The sequence below is a fragment of the Onychostruthus taczanowskii genome, unplaced genomic scaffold, assembly GCF_017590055.1.
Source record: "Onychostruthus taczanowskii isolate IOZ18803 unplaced genomic scaffold, ASM1759005v1 scaffold37, whole genome shotgun sequence".
Lineage (NCBI taxonomy): Eukaryota > Metazoa > Chordata > Aves > Passeriformes > Passeridae > Onychostruthus > Onychostruthus taczanowskii.
This window is the reverse complement of record NW_024501126.1, coordinates 2,686,037-2,702,868: the sequence shown is the minus strand read 5'-3', so window position 1 is coordinate 2,702,868 and position 16,832 is coordinate 2,686,037. Positions and strand designations below refer to the sequence as shown.

At 43.6% G+C, this 16,832-nt stretch overlaps 1 protein-coding gene across 1 annotated transcript in view; it reads left to right on the top strand.

The window, feature by feature from the left end:
• MAP2 (microtubule associated protein 2) overlaps nucleotides 1–16,832 on the top strand; it is a 226,405-nt gene that overhangs the window by 140,010 nt on the left and 69,563 nt on the right. The window contains exon 4 of the mRNA XM_041411690.1: nucleotides 15,396–15,681. Coding sequence (XP_041267624.1) covers nucleotides 15,420–15,681 — 262 coding nt within the window. The 5' untranslated portion in view covers nucleotides 15,396–15,419. The remainder of the gene's footprint in view (nucleotides 1–15,395; nucleotides 15,682–16,832) is intronic.

The following is a 16,832-nucleotide window of genomic DNA, read 5'->3' as shown; positions in this document are numbered from 1 at the left end:
TTACTGAAATCTCTCTCCCCAGCTAAATGGTCTAATGTTAAGTGTGCCAATCTTCTTTGGGCATAGTCCTTTAATAGTTGCTGTTTTTTCCATACTCCCTCCCACAAGATGAATTCAGTGGGGGAGAGTAGGATGCGCGTAAAAAGTCTCGAGTCATGGGGTGCCATAACATGGGCTGCAAGCACTGCGTTTAGCAGGTTGTTAAAGTAGGGCGAGTTCCTTCCATGATCTTTTGCAGCTTTACAAATGTCTTTCATTTCCCCATGGGAGATGACATTGTCGGTTAGCTCCCCTGCGATACCGCACTGGTGCCACTTGAATTTTGAGAACCAGTTCCCAATCCCCTCCCTTTACTGCTGCTTCCCGCATCTTCTGCCATGAGTCTTCAAATCTGGATGAGCCCTCACTCTCTTTGTCAGAAGAGGAAGTTTGTCTCTTGGCAGAGGAGCAGGTTCTTGGGCTGACCAGTGGGGCCCGTTGTTTCGGGCCTGAGGTAGCCAGGATGGCCGCCTTCCAGTCAGTGCCATATGTGCTTCTGGTGGCGTTGGAAGTGGAAAGGGCTGAGTCAGAGGAGGTGAGGACTGCCCTGAAGGGCCTTGTATCAAAATGGTGGCGTTCCAGGTGGGATTCGAGGTGTGTGGTCCAGGGTGGAGGGTCCCAATGCAGGGGGAGGACCCGATGAGAGAAGAGGGAACGGGAGCAAACTCAACATGGCGGCCCCCTCACGGAGTGGGCGCCATTTTCTAACCATAGGAAGAGAGGTAGGATTGAGGGATAATGGGACGTGAGTTAAGGTAGGATCCAGAGTGGTATGGCCAGTACAGCCCTGAGAAGGGGATAGAAATGAGAGGAGATGGCAGATAGCAGGTGACTCACCTCTGCCTCATCACATGTTCCATCTCCTGTCCTGTTCTCAGGGTTTTTGGGGTTAGGGATGCAGGGGGCAGAATGTGAGAAATGGGGAGGTATCAGCGCAACAGGACAGGACCGGGTAATAAGTCACATAGACTCCATCCATTTACAGAAGGCTGATAATTTTCTTTATTAAGAAACCCATACTTTTATATCCTAGTTTGCTACAGGTGGACCTAATCGGTCCTCCAATCCAAACACCATCACCATTGGTCGATTAAGAAACCACCCTTTGGTAAACGCATCTCCATAACACATGTTACATGTTCCCAATACCAGGTGCAGCAAGCCAAGATAAGGATTGTTTCTCATTCTTTTCTCTGATCTTCTTGCAGTCTTTCCCAGAATGATGCCTGGGAAAGTTGCCTGTTGCTCTCTGTGACCAGAGAGCTGCTGCCACAGGGAGGAACATCAGAACTTTGAACACTGCAAACAGCCCATAAATTAAATGAAAGATAGGGTAAAATTCAGCAACTCTTAACACTCCTTGGGTTTGTAAAAAATGAAGTCTTTCCCCAATAGCGTCCCAAAATGCCAAATGGCAAACAGAATCAACAGAAATGTCTGGAAATTCCTTAAAAAACCAATGAACAAAAGATTTTAAACTCCCCTCATGAAAATTTTCCCCCTCTAAAATCAGAACTTTCCTATCCCACACATGGGGGAGGCAGCTGTGGTTCAGACACTTTGTGGTTGCAGTGCCAGTGGTAAAGCTCAGAGATTATGGAATCCACGACAGGAGAAATGAACACTGCATTACTCTCAGCAAGAGGGACCTGAAGAGTCCAAAACTATTCCATCTGATGTTCCTGAATTCAAGCTGATTCTTCCTGAAAGCCATTCCAGCAGCACCAGGAGTTTGGAAAGGAACAGCGCCCAGATCTGAGTGGCAGGCAGCACTCTGCTGATGAAGAGTATGTAGCAAAGCCTTTGAGATGCCTGTATTGGGAGTTCTTAGCTTTCCCATGGCTGAATCTGTACTTTATTTTATGGCTGAAAACTTGTGGAAGCAGTGAGTGAAGGGCAGAAGAGAGAGCTTTGATGAAAGGTGTGGATGGGAAAGCAGTGAAATAGAGGCAGGTTGGAGAGAGGAGCTTAATGAGACAGAAGTCTAGGAAGGAAGACTGGAAATTAATAACTGGACCACAAACACAGGCCCTGCGTGAGTGACTGAAACCCATGGAGCAGTGGATGGGCAGCTGGTGCATTAGGTACTGAGATAATCCAGACAGAGGGAATGGGAAGAACAAAATATGTTTGTTGAGCTAGGCAGTAGCCTGTATGTGCAGAAGGAGACCCAGTTAGGGTTATGCAGTTATCCCTGTTTTATTTGACAGCTCAGCTCCTGAGGTGTAACTGTGCAATCCTAATGGCATTTCAGATAGCTCTGTATGTGTGATAGATGTTGATGCACCTCTAGACAAAGTCTGATTTGTGACAGTTACTTGTTTTGCTCCTTTTGCATATTGGCAAATAATGCAAATTATTTTTAGTATGTTCTGTCAACAAAAGCAGAACAAAACTTTCTATTCCTAAACAAATGAAGTTAGGCACTACCCAGATGTGTATATTCAAGTGACTGCCATGGCTGGATTTTGTTGCTGCCTGATAGATAGTGATTTACTCTGTAAGTTTTGTGCCCTGAGCTTTCAGAAATACACTACTTTTCATCATGAAGCCCTGCAGAAGTCTAGCAGTAATAATTAGCAAGCCATAAAAATCGACCTGATTTGTGGGAACCACTGAAGAATGCAAGGAGACATTTCTGTTCAAGGAGCTAGGAACAAAAGCGCGTGGTTGCTGACCCAGTCATGTCAGACCTAAATTTTGAGGGAATCCCAAGTGATAAGTGTTCTGCAGTCTGAATACTGCCTATTCATTCAGCCCTTCTGGCGGAGTGAATGAATCATCTTTTCAACCAGAGACAGCCCCTCTGGGTCAGAGTCGAGGTCATTGGTGGGACATGTGTTCCAGACTGCTTGCCCTACATGAAAAAGAAAATATACAAGACTTTGCTTGCACTGTTGGAGCTTTGAGCCTCTCAGCTATAAAACATGTACATGCACTATCTCATCAGCCCTCTTAAAAGTAGTGGCTCTGGATACATAACCAGCTCCTTCTAGAAGGGCCATTTGTCTTCCTTGCTGCCCCTGTGCTGTTCCTCTTCAGCAGCACCCCTGATGCAGAACATTTTTCTCAGCTGATCTTCCTGGTGATGTCCCCCACCTGATCATTATCTCTGTGTCACTGCTGTCACCTCCGTGCTGCCTCTGGATTTTTAGCATGAGGTGATCGAGTTGTTTCCACAGAATGAGTTGAAAATGGGCACCCCCTTTCTTCATGTAGTGAACCAGCTCCATGCAAGTAGCAAGGCATGGTCTGCAGAGCCTCTTCTGCTGCATCAGCAGAGGGATATCTGGGAGTAATGTTATGTTTCAATTAGAAACTTATCAGACCAACAAAGCTGTTCATTTGTGAAAGCCTGTCTGATCAATAGGTGCTTTTCATTTGCAGAGCAATAGTCTATGTCATACAATGTTTTTTCATTAGAAGTTGTTAAGCATTGTGTTGCTCAGAGAGGGGATGTGATATTTCATCACACTTCATGACCTTTAAAAATGAATGACAAGAAACCACACAATTAATTAAAGTCAATGTTAAAATATCAAGCAAAGCTGCTAATCCACATTAGAGCTACATATTATTTATGTGGAAAAAGATTGCTTTCCCCAAAAAGGCTCTCAGACTGAGAAACCATGGGAAAAACAATGAAAGGAAAATACAACAGTTTACTTTTGAACCTGTGTAAAATTCCATCATGCACCCCCTGCTATAAATTCCATACAGTGGGAAGAATCACTGCTACATATTTTTGCAGGGTGATTTCTGTTTGATGCACTGTAGCTCTTTGTGGAAAGAGGATTGTTTGTTTTTTTCTTCTCTGCTTATCTTCTCCCTGCACACTTGTGTGCATTTTTGTAAACATTTATCACATTCCCTTCTTTCCCAGGATGAAGAGTTAGCATGTCTAGTCATTCCTTTCACAGAAGCTTCTCTAGGTCTTTTATCATCCTTGTTGAGCTCTCTGTACTTTTTCCAGGTCTACTTTATTTCATTTGTGATTAATAATTAATGTTTTCAGGCATCCTAAACAAACATCAGCATTAGTGCTGCTGACAGACTTTGCAAAAGGAAATGTACAGAGAAATTCAAGATAAATCCAAGATCCAGGTTGGATCCTGGGTACCTTTCAAAAAAGACAGCAGAAGCCCTCGAGTGCATGCGTGAGTATTCTGTGTCCATCAGTGCTCGGTATGACCTATTGTACCTGTTGTGCTTTTTGTGTCTTGTTGGCCTTTTAGTGGAAGTCTCTGGCTGCAGTCCATGGAAGGACACAGATAGGATATTTTCCTTGTCCAGAAAGTCACCTTGGGGCTATCTTCTGTATGCAGTGCTAAGTTGGGAAAGAGTGTGATGATGCGCATCCTCGTGGACATGAAGGCACCTGGCTCTGATGGAAATCACCAGAACTGTGTCACTAGCATTGGGAAAATGCAGATGTTTGGCCTAAGTTCTGTGGAGCTCCTTGCTCTTCTTTATCTGGAGCAGCTCATGCTGGCCACTGCTAATGGCAGGAGTCTAGACTGGATGGTTTGATGAGCGATCAACCTAGCTTTCCTCCTTCCCACTATTTGTCTCTCTCTATTAAAAAAGCCACATGCTCTGCTCCCTGGCTTGGGGTTTTTCCAGACCTTTTCCTCAGTGAATGTGTTCCTCAGTCACATCTTACCATTCTTGACAGAATGTTCCTTCGTCCAATGCAAATTTCTTACCTTTCCCTACTCCCTGCGCCTGGGCTTGTTCGGTAACTCACACAAACTCATTCATTCTTTATGTTATCCCAGGAGAGTGCCACTGACTTAACATTCATCAGCTCCTTGGCACTGGGTGGCAAGAAAAGGGGTGGCAGCAGAACAAGGTTAAACTCAGCCTGTAGCAAGAATCACGTAGTTGCACACACACACAGGAGCTTAGGGAGGAAACACGTCTCTGGAATAGGTCTTTGTTGTTTCAAAAAATCTTGCAATTAAGATTTCAGAAAGGTTGAGAGACTCAGTGACTTGGTTCCTGCTTATGTTTTAGATACCTTAGTTTTCTAAGTTCAAAAACACAAGGAATTAAAAATTAAACTTTTAAAATATCACTGTAGTTCAAGTACAGGCTGAGACATATATACTCCTCTTTCAGTGCACAGTCTAAGAGCTCAATTGAAACTTTTGAAGGAAAAACTTTCTCTGAAAGTGAGAGCTGAAAAATCAGCTCCTGTGGCTCCAAGTTCCTTCAATACTGTCTCTGTCCTCCCTGCCCTCTTGTCTCCTTGCCTGAACAGGCTAGAGAATGACTGCCTGCTTTATTTTCTTTTGTAGGTTGGTTCAGTAAAGATTTGGCAGGGCAAACCTAAGATAAAACTATACCCCAAATATTGTGATTTTACAATCTAGAGCATTTAGAGCACAGAAGATTTTGGGTATTCTCATTTTGAGATAGAGAGATTATTTTATTTGCCAGGGTATACAGTCATTGGTCATACAAGTGGGTGGCTGAGTGTGGGTGGACAGCATATTTTTAAGTCATACGAGTATAAGGGTATATTTAATTTAAAAGAAGTTCTTTATTTGTAACATCACTAGTTAGAAAATAGTATGACGGGATGAAATAATCTTACCACTTCTGATCAAGGTTTTGCAGTACAACAAACACTACTCAGGCATTCCCTAGGAAAGAAAATTCTAGCACTAACTAGTCAATGCCAAGTTTGTTGTAAATGTAGAAACAAGCTGAATTTGTGAATAACCTCTTTCCCAACAAATTTTCCAATGCTTTGTCTCCTTATTTCTATTTATTTATTTACAGTTAGAAGCTTTGTGCTGCAGCTAAAGGCTTTGACTCCTCTTGGCTGTAATGAGTTCCTGGGCCTTCTTAAGTTTTCCTGACCATGAAACTGAGAATCAAAGCTGCTTAAGTGAGTCTGGCTGGAGGGACCTGGGCACCAGCTTTCTTTTGCCTGATGCTCTTTTTCAGCATGAATGAAGAATGTCTCTGGTAGACAGTGCAATGCTTTTACTTTACTGTGTGCCTGGCGTGATTGCCTGGTGTGTCTGAATGTTAGGAAGGGAAACTCAAAGCACTGTCAGCAAAAGAATAATTTGCTGTTCTTGACCTGGGGAGGAAACTTCTTTCACACCGGCAAGAATTTTTACCCAAAGAAGCTGGAGCACCTTGAAGATCCTTTCCTGTCATCCCCTTCATACTTCATTTTGGCATCATCATCTTTGTGGTGCTTGTTCAGTTATAGAACAATTGACCATATTCCTTTAATTCAGCGTATGGAAGGACAGAATTAAGTTAGGATGGCAGCTGCATCAGGAGCTCCATCCCTGGATCCCCTTTTGAGTTCATGGCCTTGGAGAGGGTGCAGAGAGCTGTGTTTCAGAATTCTACTGTAGGCTGGTTCCCCTGCATGTATTTAGAGGGAAGAATCTGCCAGAAATTAACCCAGGACATATGTTACGCCATTTGTAGTAGCTGACATGATGACGTTCCCAAAGATAGCATCTGGGTTTTTTCGAAGATTGTGTTGTAGCACGAGTAGAATTAGTTTTCAAAGGTAGGTAAGACCTTTGAAAAATCAAAATGTGCAGACACTTTTATACAGGCAGCATTTTTTTTATTATAATTAAAAGTTCACTGAATAAAGACAAGATCATGTGTAAATGTGTCATGTGTGATGAGATCTTGGTGAAACCAGAAGAAACAAGGGTTGTGTCAATAAGTTATGTGTCCAGAGAAAGCAAGGACGTACCAGTGTAGTTACAGTGCTTTATTCTGGGTGATTGAGATTCTGTTGTGTGTGTTTTTGCTTAGCAGACAAGTTTGTATCACCTCTGCTGAATGGTCCAGTTTGCCTCACCTGCATGAAGAGCAGCTCACCTGCAGCTGGCAAGAGCATAGACCTGTCCTATGTGGAGAATTATGCAAGTAATGTATTAGCATAATTAATTAATTTTCACTGCCTAATGCCAGCTGTCATCCATCCTGGAATCTCTTGAGAGAAGAGATGCAACATCAGGTCAATGTGTCTTAATAAGGTCAGTGTAGGGAAACAAACCTTTAAAATTTTCACTCTAGTCTTTTTGTGGGTTACCTTACCAGTCCCTGTCCAAGTACAAGTGCTGATCAATTGTAACCTGAGAGCAAAGGAAGCACGCAGCTATGCAGCCTGTTCGTAGGGTCTGTGGCAAATACCCACTTTGGCTGACACTTCTTCAAAAAAACAGGTTTGAAAATGTGAGGGTGAGAATTAGATGATTGTGTAGTGTATGCTGTAGTGTCCTTCTGTACCTGTGCAGTAAATAAGAAGATGATGCTTTTGTCTCAGCTTTTTATAAGCACTGAAAGTTATAATGGAAATGCCAGTGGGGAGGGGAATCAAGCATTCAGTATTCATCTTTGCTAGCCAGCCAAGGTTTTAGCTGGCCAAACTAGTGGAATGTTGGCAGCATTGGCAGTGCTTTTAGTGTGATATCTCTGTGAGTATTTCTTGTAGTTTTACCTTGTTTTCTCTAGCCTGCAATGGCTATATCACATCGTACACTTCTTCCCTGACCAATGAGGGATTTTCCTCCTTAATACTATTTTGAGTACTCTTGTCTTATACAGCCCATCCTCCAGCTCAGCCATGGTGTTGTCATCGATCTTCAACTGTCTCCTTACTGAGGTTTGAAGTGACTGTGGGAAGAGGGAAATAAGAAATTTTCTTCTTTTGCAATCTGAATCATGTTTTGCCTTCAAAATCACCTCCATAAACTAGAGGTTTCCCCAGATTTTCTTAGCTTTTTGAAGATTTGTTTGTAATAAATGGGGCAAATATTTTCTAATTATTTTGGTAGGATAAAACAGACTCTAAAAGTACAGATAAGGACTGAGTTGTTGAGTATTTATTTCATTAATCCTTTCCAGCTGGTTATTGCAGTGTTTTAAAGAACAAGGGGGTTAAAAGAAGAAAACTGTGCAGAGGATGACAAAGTATTTGAACTGGGAAAGGACCCACTGCTTGGTGTGCCTATGCTGAGCAATCCTGTGTATCAAGCCAGTGAGCTGAATTCCCTGTGGAAAGCCCTAAGAGGGCCATGTCTTTGAGTGTTTCCCTCTCTGATCACACCCCAAATGACTTCGTCTGCCACAGCCCTTGGAGCTAGTGCTGTTTGTTTGTGGTGGGTTTTAATGTGCCTTCTGCACGGAGGGTGAAAAAGCTGATGTAGCCACAAATGTTGGTGAATGTTTTTCTCTGCCAGAACTGAAGTCAGAGCCTTGGCACAGGTTGTTTAGATGGCTGCTGGCCTCCTGTTCCAGACAAGCCTGCCAACTGCAATGCCTTGTCTGAAGTGCATGGTGCCCATTAGAAATTATGCTTGGTGGAAAAGTCAATGCAGTGTGTCTGACTCAGAGATGCTCCCCTGAGGGGAACCCTGTTCTTGTTCAGGCCTTGTTTCAGTGACTCTCGTGGGAACAAAAAGCTCCACTGAGAAATCTGGGAGCTGCCAGGAAACTTCCTGGCTTCCCAGAAGCACTCTTTCCATCCTTCAGTCCCTCCTGCTCCCTTAAGACAGGAGAGATCTGAGGCAGGATTGAGCAGACATGCTTTCTCTGTTTCCTGATCAGGAGACAGGGCTGTCATGCTGCCTCATCTTAAGATGTGCAGGACTCATGGAGTTTAATCTGGGGACACTTGTGTTTCTTTGTGTTGGCACTGCACTAGCTGCTATGGCTGCTTTGGTGCTTTTCCCATCCTTCTTGTGGACCAAATTTATCGGTAATAAGTTCTGCTGTATTTCATGTTTCAGATATCCCTTGTAGTTGTCATGGTGCTGTTGTTATGGTTACCATCTCCTTCACCAGCTAAAATACCTTTCCTGTATCCTGCAGGAAGCAATTATGATAGACAGGAGTGCAAGGGTTTGTTGAAAAGGGCTGCTGTTGAAGAAAGAAGGGGTGTACAGGGATTCTTTTTATCTAGAAGTGAGCTCTAGTAGGTTTTTTTATTGGGGTATTTTTCAGTCACAAGCTACTAATACCATGATGTCACCATTTCAAGAGAGAAGGACACTCAGTTTTACATTTCTGGAGTTTGAGTAAGTTGGCATATAGTCCCTGAGCATGGGAGTGAGGGCAGGCCTCTAAGCTGGCCAAAAATATCTCAGAGGGGGACATGCAAGAGGAGTCAACTGAGGTGCATGGAGCAGCCCAGAGAAATTAACACCTTCCCAAGGGAGGAAGGAGTAACAGCTGAACAGCTCATTTACCTGTGCCTGTGTTCTGCCTTGGGACAGAGCTGCTTCCTACCAGTGGAAATACAACATGCTGCATCTCATCCCTTCTGTACAACACCTGGCTGAGCAGGGTCTGCAGCTTGGCACAGAGCAGGGCTTGGTCAGATAAACATTTCTCAAAGTGAAAACATTCCCCTTTCTTTAGGACCTGGGCAGTTTCTGCAGCGGGATGACCCACCCTTCCCACCTGCCTGGCTCCGCTGGTGTCCAGCTCACCTGCTGGGAGCTCTGGGAAGGGTTTAAATCTCTGCTGTCACAGGCCTGGACTGCGCAGGAAGGATCAGAGGACTTGTCTCTGCTGTGCCAGTGCTGCAGATCTGAGCCACTGCTTTTGAAGCTGCAGCCATCCCTCCTTCTCAGCTCTGCCAGGCATGAAGATTGTGGAAAAAACAATTTCTTGTTTTCTTCATCTTCCCACAGTAAGCTTCCTTTGTTCAGCCTCTGGTGCAGGCATCATCTCTTATTTTCACCTGTTTTGTAATCCAAGGTGCACTTAAAAGGATTGTCTACAGAGACTCTATGGCTGTTGACTAACTGTTTGCAGTGTGGAAATGGAAAAGCCTTTAAAGCCCACCAAATGCTAGTACAGGTGTGAGGAGATGAGCACTGCCTGCATGTTTAAGGGATGCGAGGTGGTGTTTAATGGGATAATCTTCCTCCTGGTGTCGAGAAAGAGGGATCTAGCTGAAAGCTAATAATTCAAGCAGCAGACAAGGAAGAAATAAATCATATTTGTTCTAAAATATCAGAGAAATTTGTTCATTGTTTATTCAGCTAGAGAGGTAAAGTGGAGAGAATGTATAATTCTCTCTAATAATATTCCATATTACTGCAATTACAGCACTTTGGCATTTAGCATCAAGTGTAGCTTTCGTTAATTGTTTTGTGGCTCACATCTGAAAATAGTCACATTAATTTGAGAAATGTATCTTAGCTGAAATGCAGGAGTGAAATGGCATCCAAAATTGGCCTTTTTGTTGTGTGGATATGTGGAGAGTCCATGAAGATAACAGTATTGGTAAGGTCTGTGTACTATGTACTACAGCCTCAGCTTTTGACAGTGGCAGGAGGTTATTGGAACTTGTCCATCTAAATTTCCCACCTTCTGCCTCTTGTTTCTATTCCAGCCTCCTGATATCTCCCTGCTTTCCTTGGCTCTTCTAGATGTAAGTTGTTAGTAAGTTAAATTTACTGGAAAATTCCATTGAGACCTTTTAAATCACTGTGCCTAGTATTTAATATTTAGATTCATCATCCCTGTTGGACAGTTGGTGTGTGGTCATGAAATTTCTTTTGTTGTGTTATTTACTAGTGTAAGTTTAATTGCACCCTATTTGTGTATAGTGTAACTAATTTTGAAGCTATCTTAATTTCTTCTTTAATTCTTGGTGCTCTTCTTTCTGCAAAAAAAAATTAGGAATATGTCACTCAATTAATTTATTTTCTCTGAAAGAAATTCTCTGAATTTCTTAAATTTCTTTAAAAAAATCTCTTGTAGGCAGTCTAGTTGAGGAGTTTTGGAAGCCCTGGATACCTGAGGTCTTTAGCAATATCTGTGCACTCCAGATTGTGGAGAAATCCCCTCTCCCTCTTCTGGCTCTTGACTTGGAAGCAGCTGCAACTCAGGGCAACTGACTCAGTGCTCTGGTGAATCTGAGTTAAATTGCTCTCTGGAACCAGGATTTGGTCCTGGAGCCATACACTGGGCACATCCCCTGTTCTTCCCACTGTGCTCAGGATCTGGCCATACACCCTGCCAGGGTTTGGTTTTTTTTAGAGAGTGTATTGTCCCTCCCTTCAGGAACCTCCAGTGATAATTTTTTGCCTGATCTAGAATTGTAGCTTTTCTTCCATGTATCCAGATGGCTGTTTCTCTTAGTTGATGAATTAGTTTCCCTGAAATTAAATATCCTCAATTCATTCTGAATGGGCTCATAGATACAAGAACAGGTAAAAACATGGCTTGAAGCAGGAAGGCAGTCTATTTGCAACAGTCTTCAGTATTGGCCTAATTCTGTTGTCTTAACAAGTAAGAAATCTATAGAAAATTTATCTGTTTATATGCAAAGGCAGTGTTAGTGTAACACTAAGATGATTCTGGACAGCTAGCATGACAGGAAATTTAAATCAGCATTATCCTGGGTTTTGCATATCACGGCCTCATGCTGTATTACTGTGGGTGATTTGCTATGCACAGAGTTCAAAGCATTCAGGCTTGGTTCAACCCAGCCATGGCAGCAGGAGCTGGTGTCACATGAAAGAGCATATGGATTAATAAATATGTGTAGAGTGCCTGCAAAAGGAGGAGGCAACTGCAGAGTCAGACCACATATCCCCCACCGGATTTGTCCCTCTGTGTTTAAGTATTTTCTGTCTCTGTACAGTTCCCAAATGGCTGAAAAAGCTGGGAGAGTTCATTTTTATCATAGTTTCTCCTCCTGGTTATTAGTTCAGAAGATAAGACGTCCAGCTCAGATCCATAATGCTGTGCCCTCAGTGCACTGCCTGAGTTACAATGACATGAACTTAACATCTGTGAAGGATCTCTTCACTACTGCTGCCAGTGGAGCACGATCTCTCCAGACAAGCAGTGGCTTCAGCAGTGTCCTTCATGTCACTCTGGACAAGGAAAGTCTTTTTGTGAGGGCTGTGCATGGCCCATGGGTGTGGATCAGTATCACTGATGTGATCTGTGGTGCTCAACAGCACCTACTTGATCCCTCTGGAAGGAGGGGACATTCCCCACCCCAGTCCTACACTGTGATGGGTGGCCTTGATCAGACTTGAGGGTGAGGAGCATCCTGAGGGAGGACTGTAACCTGTGCTGTGTGGCTACCACAGCCTGCCCTGTGGCTTGTGGGCTTGGTGTGGGCCAGAATGGCTTTGGAGTGAGGGGCTGTGCTGGTGGGTTGGGGCAGCCGAGGCTGGTGCTGTCTGTGAGCCCCACTGCCCTTTCTGCTGTGGTCAAGCACCTCCTTGGTCACCCCCTCGCTACCACTAACCCTCACAAAGAGTGAGAACTTGCTGTAAGATTGCTGCTGTGTATTCCCTGATGAAGCAGTTCTGTTGTAATGGTTAGCAAAGAAAGGCTCATACAGGTCCAAATCAATTTTAACTAAAGCAGCATGACATTTTAGAGGACTGGCTGTGCCTTCTTATCTATGTCTTTTTGAAAGCCTTCATTGCAGCTTATGCAAAGAATAAGAAACTCATGGTAAAAAGAGGGACTGTTTGCTTCCCTGAAGAACAGTGGTTCACTAGGTTGTCCAAATTATTCCAGGTTTTTTTCTTGTTACATAGCTATCACTATTTAAATTCTGCTATATTGTCTGGCCACATTAGTATTTCTGTCCATATTTACATTACCTGATTAATTTAATTCCATTGTATGCTAATGAAATGAAAAAAAAAACCAGCTCACTTGATGGTGCAGAGCACACCTGTGTATTCTGGATTTTAACCCAAGCTGTGGATGAATCACAGCACACAGCAGATAGTCATTGCTAAATTGCTGAGTACAAAGATGCATTGTGTGACTCACTCGCTGTTTCTCTCCTACCATTATAAACCCTGAGAGCACTTGATGAATAACAGAGAGGCAAGAATGAATTCATCCATGCTTTACTCTGTAACCATCTTTTATAAATACTGAGCCAAATTCTGCCTCCAGATACACGCAGCTCGCATTGAAGTCTGCCCACTGTATTTATTTTTAAAGATAAAAGCACTTTTGTTATTTTCACTGGGGACTTCTGTGACACAGTCCATTGTGAGGATGTGAATATCCTTCCTCAAGAGCTTCAAGTGAGGCAGGGAGTGTCTGCCTGGAACCAGGAAGGGTACTTCATGGATAATAGCTACCAAACTATATGGTGCTGGAATAGGACCATTACATTTGTCCCAGTGATTTTCAGAGCCACATTCCCTACACTTGGCTCTTTCATAACACTCCCTGTCCTGCTGTGGCTCCGAGCTCCTCTTCATGGGTGACCAGGGGCTGAACTGGTGAAGCTGGTGGGCAGGTCCATTCTGCTCCTGGGTCTTGCTCTCAGCTTCAAAGCACACTGGGTTGGTGAGGGAGTCTTGAGTTAGGGCTTGGGCTTTTTCTTTGGTTGTTTTTTTCTGGGTTTTTTGTAGTTTTTTCCTGAGCTTCCCCAAGGGACATAAATGAGAATTGCCTCCTTTTTCTCCCCCAAACCAGGATTAGTTCTGTCCTCATATCCCAAAAGTTGGGCTATGAGGTGGCTTTGAGTGTATGCTGCTAATTGCTGTAAAAAGGAAGACATTTGTCCCATGACCTCATGTTTTGGAAAGGTTCTGGTGAGAAAATGTTCTAGAATCATGCAGTAAACAGATCTAGAGACAGAGGTATATTTTCTTTTGTTTGTAGGAAGGGGTTTTTGCCCATCTTGGGCTGGTATGATGTGAGATGGCTGCTTTAAAGTTCTGTCTGTACAGGCAGATTGTCTCCCTGTTGAGTCTCCCATTAGGGTAACAGAGGTGGGGAAAGCAAAGGGGTGTGGGGTGTGTTCACGCTTTTCTTACCTCTGGTTGACTGAGGCTTGTCTCCTCTCTTTGGGATACTGCTCATCCCATCATTTTCTGTACAGCTCAAAGGAAAACCTGGGCTGCAAGTTTCACCAGCTCCTTCAGTCTGTATGCAGTTAGTTACCTCCAGGGAATGATGCTGGGTCAGGGTGAGAGCGGGCAGAACACTTTGTAAAACAACGTGATTTCACTGTGAGGCAGAAGAGCTATTAGTCCTTTTTGATGTGGAACTCCACTTTGAGTCACATATTGTGAATGAAATCTAATTTTGTGATTCACCATGGTTTTTTAAAAACCTACAGCAGCTCTGAAAGCCGTTATTAATAAATTATAATGTCTGATCAGAAAGAGGTCAAATTATCAATTATGAATGATTATCTGGCAAACAGCCTTTTCTCATGTTTAGAGGTTTTCTTCAAACTGACCTGACATTATGGAAACTAGTTTCTTTTTCTGGTTTGTTTTTGTTAAATATCTGCAGACTACATGTACTGTCTAGTTTGTGCTGCCTTTTCTAGACTGCTCAGCCTCTGTGATATGTGGCTGGTCAACAGCATTCAGCTCACTGCTTTTATGTTATTTTCTCCCAGGGGAAAAAAAGGAGGTGGCAAGTGCTTTTGGAAAAGGCCTGCTGCTTTCCAGTTTGAAGTATCTAAGTCAGGGCAGGTCGCCTTCTTCTCTCCAGAGGCTACTGTATCATCAAAACATGATTATGATTTATTGCATTTCGAAGTTTACATATTGAGCAGCTCCTGCTGCATTTATCTGTGAGGAATAGCCAAGTGCTATGGCTTATGCAGTGGCTTCTCCTTGGCTTGGACAAATGAGATCTAACTAACAGGAGTGAAATAGCAAATCATGATTAGTTTTATTTCTGTAGATATACTAGTAGTGAAAAGAGAATGCACATGCTTGTGTGATAAACAAACTGTTCTCCACAGTCTGTTTTGGTAAAAAGGGTTGGGCAAATGTGTGTGAATGTTCACATGACAGCAAGTAAGAGGGGATTTAACTGGGGTCAACAGCATGGATGTTCAGGAACCCAGTGCACATTCCCAGACTTGGCTTCTGTCATGACAAACAGCAGACTGCACGTGCTGGAGAGGCCATGTCACCTTGTGCTTCTGTGCCTGACAAGCACCCCTCAGTGCAGCAGCAGTTTCACGTGTGGCATTCTTCCTTCTTTGCCCTGGGAACAGGTCGTGGCGCTGTGATGACAGACTCGTTTCTTGTTAATTGGGTTGATATTTTAACTGTAATTAATGCGTTAAAATCAGATTAATGAATGGGCAGCCATCAAGAAAATGGTGCTAATAATTGCAAGGCATGTGAGAGTCAGGGAGGACTTGACCCATAATTTTTACTGGTGGTGGTTTCTTATGGGTTTAAATCAGTTCACTTACAGCTAGGACAAACACACAGAGATAATTCTTTCCTCTACTGGACTTGAATTTACCAGCATCACTGCTGGTGATGTGCTTGTGCTGACAGTCAGGGACACAGTCACCCACCTGGAGCTGATCTCTCCTGCTCATGTCGTTACAGGCCACGCGGTGAAGGCAAGCAGCCATGGCTGAGGATAGGAAAGACGAAGCCAAGGCACCACACTGGACTTCAGGTCAGCTAACAGAGGCTTCTTCACACCCACATTCACCTGAAATTAAGGATCAGGGTGGCGCAAGCGCTGGACTGGTCAGAAGTGCCAATGGATTTCCGTACCGAGAGGATGAGGAGCTGAGGCTGGGCGGCCACGAGCAGCCAGGGACGTATGCTCAGACCAAAGAGAATGGGATCAACGGAGAGTTGTCATCAGGGAACAGGGAGACTGCAGGTAATGCACCTCGATGGCCTGCTGCAGAGCACAGGGCTCTGGAGACCCCTGGGGGTTTCTCCAAGAGGAGATGTTAGGTGGAGTCAAGCATACCATGGGGGACCTGACATGAGGAGGGTGTATGTGCTTTGTGAGGGCACTAGCTCTTCACTGCAAGGACTGCATCTTCACCCAGATACATACTTAGGATTTGGGGAAAGGTCTGAGAAGGCTTCAGGAAAGGCCTTCTTTGTAAATGAGACAGGGTCACCCATCAAGGGATACGGCAACGGACTGGTGCAGAGCAGCTGCTCAGGTCCTCTGGGCTACCAGAGAGCAGGAAACTGCCCAATTGTTGTGCATGCAGGGCTCGGCATTGCAGGAGGGATGGATTCTCCTTTTATTGCTCACAAGTAGCAAGACCTTCTTGAAACCATGTACTGTTGGCAGAATAATGCATTGCTCATTCTGGCTGGGAACACCACAATTCAGTATCAGCATTTATTCATCCTTGCCCAGCCATATTTCACTGGATGCTCACTGGGACTTAGTCTATTTGTAAACTATGTAAGTTTTTAGAATTCAGCTTGTTATTTGCAGAAAAAAAAAAAGTGTGACTGTGTCAAAATGAAATATGCAAAGCAAGTTTCCTGTTTTAGAAGTAAATGCTAATTATCTTTGTGCAGAGTTCCCACTCCAAACCCCAAAAGCACAGTGCAAGAAGAATTTCTCTTGTGCAGACACAACTGCCCTTGATGCATTCATTCATGCATGCTAAAGAGATCTTTCTAGCAATGATTTTTTTGGCGGTTGACAGCATTTGGAGATGCTATCCATAATTTCTCAGAGGCTGGAGAATTTTAAGGCTCCTAGACCATACAGTCATTTCATAAACAATTGTGCTAGAAATGGAGATACCTGCTAAAAGTAAATATGTTTATATTTTAAGTCTCTTCTTGCAGATTGGCTTTCAAATTTTGGCCAAGGTAAAAGGAATCATGTGTGAGCATTCAGGTGAACAGAGTGTAGATGACTGGGGAGATGATAACGAGGTCTTGTCTCTTTGCTCTAACCCAGCTTTATTCTGTGTTTAGCCAGCAAACAGAGACTGAGTGCGTGTCTCTTCCTTCATGTGACACAGATGTGTCACCCCACGTTGGACAAGTCCCCCA